The sequence below is a fragment of the Sinocyclocheilus anshuiensis genome, unplaced genomic scaffold, assembly GCF_001515605.1.
Source record: "Sinocyclocheilus anshuiensis isolate Anshui unplaced genomic scaffold, SAMN03320099.WGS_v1.1 scaffold822, whole genome shotgun sequence".
NCBI classification, from domain to species: Eukaryota; Metazoa; Chordata; class Actinopteri; order Cypriniformes; family Cyprinidae; genus Sinocyclocheilus; species Sinocyclocheilus anshuiensis.
Genome location: NW_015539892.1, coordinates 278,449 through 284,454, shown reverse-complemented (window position 1 = coordinate 284,454; position 6,006 = coordinate 278,449). Strand labels below are relative to the sequence as shown.

General features: G+C 35.6%; 2 protein-coding genes across 2 annotated transcripts in view; both read left to right on the top strand.

Annotated features, from left to right (window-relative positions):
• LOC107685825 (sodium-coupled monocarboxylate transporter 1-like) overlaps positions 1–3,767 on the top strand; it is a 9,224-nt gene extending 5,457 nt beyond the window's left edge. Inside the window, exons 6-15 of the mRNA XM_016482561.1 lie at positions 360–500; positions 591–720; positions 802–890; positions 1,643–1,755; positions 1,846–1,913; positions 2,055–2,141; positions 2,478–2,668; positions 3,189–3,298; positions 3,388–3,476; positions 3,645–3,767. Of these exons, the coding sequence (XP_016338047.1) occupies positions 360–500; positions 591–720; positions 802–890; positions 1,643–1,755; positions 1,846–1,913; positions 2,055–2,141; positions 2,478–2,668; positions 3,189–3,298; positions 3,388–3,476; positions 3,645–3,767 (1,141 nt within the window). The remainder of the gene's footprint in view (positions 1–359; positions 501–590; positions 721–801; positions 891–1,642; positions 1,756–1,845; positions 1,914–2,054; positions 2,142–2,477; positions 2,669–3,188; positions 3,299–3,387; positions 3,477–3,644) is intronic.
• Positions 3,768–4,319: 552 nt separating this feature from the next.
• The window catches only part of LOC107685835 (uncharacterized), a 2,472-nt gene continuing 785 nt past the window's right edge, over positions 4,320–6,006 (top strand). Inside the window, exons 1-3 of the mRNA XM_016482570.1 lie at positions 4,320–4,396; positions 5,103–5,634; positions 5,723–5,887. Of these exons, the coding sequence (XP_016338056.1) occupies positions 5,124–5,634; positions 5,723–5,887 (676 nt within the window). The 5' untranslated portion in view covers positions 4,320–4,396; positions 5,103–5,123. The remainder of the gene's footprint in view (positions 4,397–5,102; positions 5,635–5,722; positions 5,888–6,006) is intronic.

Genomic DNA, 6,006 nt, shown 5'->3' with positions numbered 1-6,006 from the left:
CATTTTAGAATTAGTCTGATTCAAAGGATAATCAGAAGGCTGAATCCTGACTGACAGAGGAGGAGCTGGGGATGGAGGTGGGTAATTAGCTATTGAGCAATGCAAAACTGCTGATAATACTGAGGGACCTTATATATGAATGCTTAGATAGGTGTCGTATTCCTAAAGGTAGATGGGGATCAGCTGAGAGTCAGCTGATGCGAGCTTGACTAACGTGATCTGCTAGAACTAACACTATGCTTGATTTATTCAACTTTCAGATGGTGTATAAATCTCAATTTCGAAAAATTGACACTTAAGACTGGTTTTGTGGTCCAGTGCCACATATATTCTAACAAACCTCTCAAATGATTCTTCAGTTTTGATCCTGATCCTTTGAGACGTCATAGTTTTTGGACAATTGTTGTTGGCGGCAGTCTGATGTGGGCATCCATGTACTCGATCAACCAATCACAGGTCCAGCGCTACATTTCCTGTAAGACATTGACTCAAGCGAAGCTGTGAGTATATTCACTCAAAACATGATATTATGAGACTTTACTCATGCTCTGGTGCAAACCCTAGTGTTCTGTCAACATTTGCCCACACAGATCTCTGTATTTGAATATGGTGGGATTATGGGTCACAGTAAGTTTGGCCATGCTCTCGGGTCTCACCATGTACTCCATCTATAAAGACTGTGATCCTTTCACCAACAAAGATGTAGGAGCTTCAGACCAGGTAATACAAGTCCCAATAGTGGTGTCTTAATCTTTACTCACAATGCTTACATTTAATCTGACCAAATCTAATGTTCGCCAGCTCCTTCCTTATCTGGTGATGGACATACTAGCAGAATTCCCAGGACTGCCTGGATTGTTCGTTGCTGCAGCTTACAGTGGAACATTAAGGTGAACTACAAATAAATGTCCACCCTGATCATTTTGGGAAAGGTTTTCTAACCAGGACCAAGGTCATCATTAGAAAAATCGTTCATCATTTGATTTTCTCTGACCAAGGTAAATTGTGAAAGCAGTGCCAAGCTATATACATATACATATATAATAACCACGCTAAACTATATATATATAAATGATAAAAAATTGGTAATTATGAATATTTTTATTAGTTATGGTAAATTTTTCCAGTTATAGTTTTCTATTTTAAACTACACTATATATATACTGTATAAATATATTTTTTATTATTTATATTTTAATATATATATTAAATATACTAATTATATATTTTTTGTATTTTTTATGATTATTTTTTTACTTATTAATTAGTTAGAATTGTTTTTTTTCAGTTAGTTTTCTATTTCTATACTATATATTTTATTGTTTATATATATATATATAGTATAAATTATATTTTTTACTTTTAATTATTCGTTTAGTTATATTTAATTTCTTTCCAATTATAGTTTTCTATATAAAACTACATTAAACTATATTAAACACATTGTTGATTATTTAAAAAATATTTTATATTTATTTAAAGCACAAAACAACCTGAAATATCAGAGTGTACTTAAAATGCTAATTTAAAAATTAGATTAGAATTTAGCTGACAAAAAGTGTGGGATCCTTTGATTTTAAGTCATGGTGTAACACTAAATATGAATTTTGTTGATGTCAGGTTATGTGTCTGGTTTCAACAGTACGGTGTCGTCGAGTATCAACGCTCTGGTGGCTGTCACAGTGGAGGACTTTATGAAGCCAGCATGGCCCTGGCTGACAGAGAGACAGCTGTCCTGGATCAACATGGGCATGAGTGAGTTTCAGTGCAACAGCTGTATGGTTGAAGCAGGTGATGGTGGGGGATGATGGACTGATGTTTTAATGCTGTGCTGCTTATCTCTAGGTGTATTCTATGGAGCTGTATGCATCGGTATGGCTGGTGTTGCGTCCTTGATGGGCAATATACTGCAGGTAAATCTATTCTATACACAAAGCCAACGTTTTGAGTGTAATACTGCAGTAATGTCCCTGAAAAAAGTTTTTCACTCTATCAAAAGCACCCTCTGCTGATGACTGACTGTAATGTCACGCTATGAAACCCTTCCTCCACAGGCAGCTATGTCCATATTTGGTATGATCAATGGACCTCTCTTGGGCCTTTATATGCTGGGCATATTCTTCCGCTGCATGAACTCTACTGTAAGAGCTTATATCTTAATGTACTCATTACTATGTTTCAAGAGTCATTTTGTACATCGTTTTAAACAAACAATTAACCAAAGTGTCTTAAAAATGCTCCAAGTAACGTTTTCCACAACAAGTGTGTGACAAACCATTTGTGAACGGTATTTTTCCAATAGCTTCAGTAACTAAAAAAAGTTTGCTTTTTACATCATTCTACATCCACACCAATAGTGTTTCAAGACCACTGTCATTTTAACAAAAGTACTTAATGCACTTTTAACCATAATAAAACTTTGATTTTTAGATTTGATGTACCTCAGATTCATACAGATTAACTGTGTGTTCCTTCAGGGAGGTTTAGTTGGTTTGATTTCTGGCCTGACTATTACGTTATGGGTGGGAATTGGAGCTCAGTTGTATCCTCCTTTACCTGAGAAGACCCTTCGGCTTCCCTTGAGTGTGGAAGGATGCTTTGCACCGGACATGAATGAAACCACCACTATCACACCATTCAGCACAGTCCTACAAACCACAACTCCACAGTAAGCAATCCTATATTTGTATAGATTTACATAACAATTCAAAAGGTTGGGGTCGGGGTCTCTTATGCTCACCAAGCCTGCATTTGTTTGATTGAAACACACTGATACAGTTAAATTGTAAAATACTATTACAATTTAAAATAATTTTTTATTTTCATATATTTTAAAATGTCATTTATTTCTGTGATGTCAAAGCTGAATTTTCAGCAGCCATTAATCCAGTCTTTAACATCCTTCAGAAATCATTCTAATATGCTTATTTGCTACTCAATAAACATTTCTTATTATCAATGTTGAAAAACAATGTACGTGCTTCTTAATAGTTTTTGTGGAAATGTGATACATTTTCAGGATTCTTTGCTGAATAGAAAATTAAAAAAATATATAAATAATAAAAATAATTAATTTTAAATAGAAATCTTTTGTAACATTATAAATGTCTCTATTGTAAATTTTGATCAATTTATTGCAACATACTGACATCAAAGCTAACTGCAACTTGTCCCATGCCATTCTTCAGGCCAAGACCAGCTTTGGCAGACAACTGGTATTCTTTGTCCTACTTGTACTTCTGCCCTGTGGGCATAATAGTGACCATGATCACAGGACTAATAGTCAGTGCAATCTCAGGTAAGGGGACTCTTTCTCATCTTTTTGTAAGTGAGCCAAACAGTCAGAGATTGAACCTAAACTCCGAGTTATTTATTTCTTTACTTCAGGTGGCTGTAAGCAGGAGAAAGCTCGACCTGAGCTCTTTATTGGAAAATCAGATCTCATCTGCTTTGGATGCAGAAGCTCAGACTCAGAGGTGAGAGATTTCATTCCCAGTGCGACAGACACGGTACAAAAAATAAATAAAAAAAGATTTTTTATATATTGTGTTATCCAGGTCTGAAATAATGCTTCAGTTAAGATAATAATAATTAATAATAACATGTAAAACTGCTTTGCATTTAATTTTTATTTCCCTTTTTAGGTGTCAGACTTAATTGATGAGAAAAACCCCAAAAATATCCAGGGGCTGGAGAATCAAGTTTTCAGTGACAATGAAATTGCACTGAAAGACAAAGACTACAAGGAGAAGATCACTAAGTTTTAGATGTGAAAAACAAACAGATTTTTGGATATGATGTAAATAGTAAATTATGACTGTTTTTTGTATGTTGGAATTAAGTGATGATGATACATTCAATCCTTACAAACCTTCCCATAAGAGAAGCAAGAAATTAATGTTTAACATGTATTTTTATTCCAGTAGGCTACATTATACTGTATATGGGCTGTTCTCATAAACTCCATCAAAATTCTGTGATTTCAATGGTCAGGTTTTGAATAATTTACACAGGAATATTTAGTAAAAGGTTCTGTATTAAATCTAAATTATTTTGAAATAAAATTTGACAAATGTTTATGTGTCAAACTCACTGCGTAATAAAGTAACACTCAGGAAGGAATAACCACTGAAATCAAACAAGCACATCAGAGTGAAGGGTTAAAAACTCTTGGGTTACACACGGGTTAAACAATGGCTGAACACCTGCCTCCTCGATGCCGGTAAAGGAAGTCAGCCATTCAAGGCCGGCCCCCTCTACCTGTTTGTTTGACGTGGTGCTGTGCTGTTTTCTTCAGGGAGTGGGAAATGAATGGAGCCTGCAGCAGGTGTGGGAGTGTAATAACTGCTGCGAGCCACTTCCTGCTTTCACTACCACCGCTTCTTTCAGCTTACAGGTAGGCTCTGCTCTTGTTGTCCTAAATTAATACTGTTTTATACACTACAACAATTACACAAAAGAGGGTGTAGGAGAATGAAAGCGAGATGAGAGAAAGAGACAGGAACCGAATTAGTTTCTTTTAAAAAGATCCATAACATGTAGCTTTTATCACAATTATGCATATTGGATGTAAATTAAACAAAATTGTCTGTGAAAACAATTCAATTATGGGGGGCCACTTTAATTAGGGAAAATCTGTGATGGGTGACATTTATAAAAAGGGTCGCCCATGACTGTTTGTTTTGCCTATGCAAAACCTTGTGGCTCTTTGTTGTCTTCAGTTTCATCTCAGCGCCATTTTAGATGTAATGCCTCGTGTTCTTCTAACTTTCTGTATGTGTTCTTTTAAACAAAGTATGCACTTAATTTTTGAACCTACATATTAATGATTCAAATGTGTAGTGCTAAAAAAAGTATTTTGGAAAAGAGAAAAAAAACATTGTTTGAATAATAAAACACAAAGGAAGCCATGATGATACCCTTTTACCAGAAATACATGTACTTAGTACATGGAAACTTTGCAAGCACCTAACAGGAAACCACGCCAGCACCACATACAGATAAAACACACTGAATTCGGTTATGTGCTGTATGAAAGTGTATGTCTTATCTCTCTATCTGGAGTGACTTGTGCTCTGTGTATGTTTTTTTTTTTTTTTAAGGAGAAAGCAGTTGCAACAGTTATGGGTGTGCTAACTTTTCAGCTTTTGGTATGTGGCCAGCTAATATTGTTTTTGCTGGTCTTGAATAATATAATTGATGCACAACATACTGGCGAGTCACCATCAAGCCTGAGTGCTACAATAGCTTCACCTCTGAATGCAACAGGAAACCACACAGAAAATAATGTCTCAAATTCATCAAGCTATTCAGCACACAGTAACAGTACAACAACTCAAAACAACTTGACAACCCAGACGACCACTATTGTCTCTAACACTACTTTGGGACCTAACCAAAGCAATGTAACAGGATCAGCAGGGCAGCCAAACAAAACAGAAAATGCTCAGACAACCCAATCATCCACATCCTCAGCATTCAACATCAGTTCAACAGCTGTCACTTCTACAGACAACACCACACATAGCAGCAATGGAAGTGCTATATCAAAAACAGCACCAGTGACCAAACCAACAGCGATAACTTCTACCGCTGTAACTCAAAACAGCACAACTTCTTTGAATGAATCTCAAGGTAGGTCTGAACATATATTAGTATTAATAATGTAAACCAAATAATGAAATATGTTTCCCCTGCCTAACTATTCCTACCTGTTTTAAAGCAGGTGATGGCCTGAATCATTCAGAGAAATCTCTGACCATTTTATTCAGCATTCTGCTTGGTGTAATAGTTCTGGTAATTCTGGGGCACTTTGTGTACAAGTTCGGCAGGAGCAAAGAGAGAAGTATCCAATACACTCACCGCCGTCTCCACAATGAAGATACAGGTTAGGAAAACCTATTTTATTAAAAAAAAAAAAAAAATTTTTTTTATATATACAGTGGGTACGGAAAGTATTCAGACCCCCTTCAATTTTTCACTCTTTGTTATATTGCAGCCATTTGC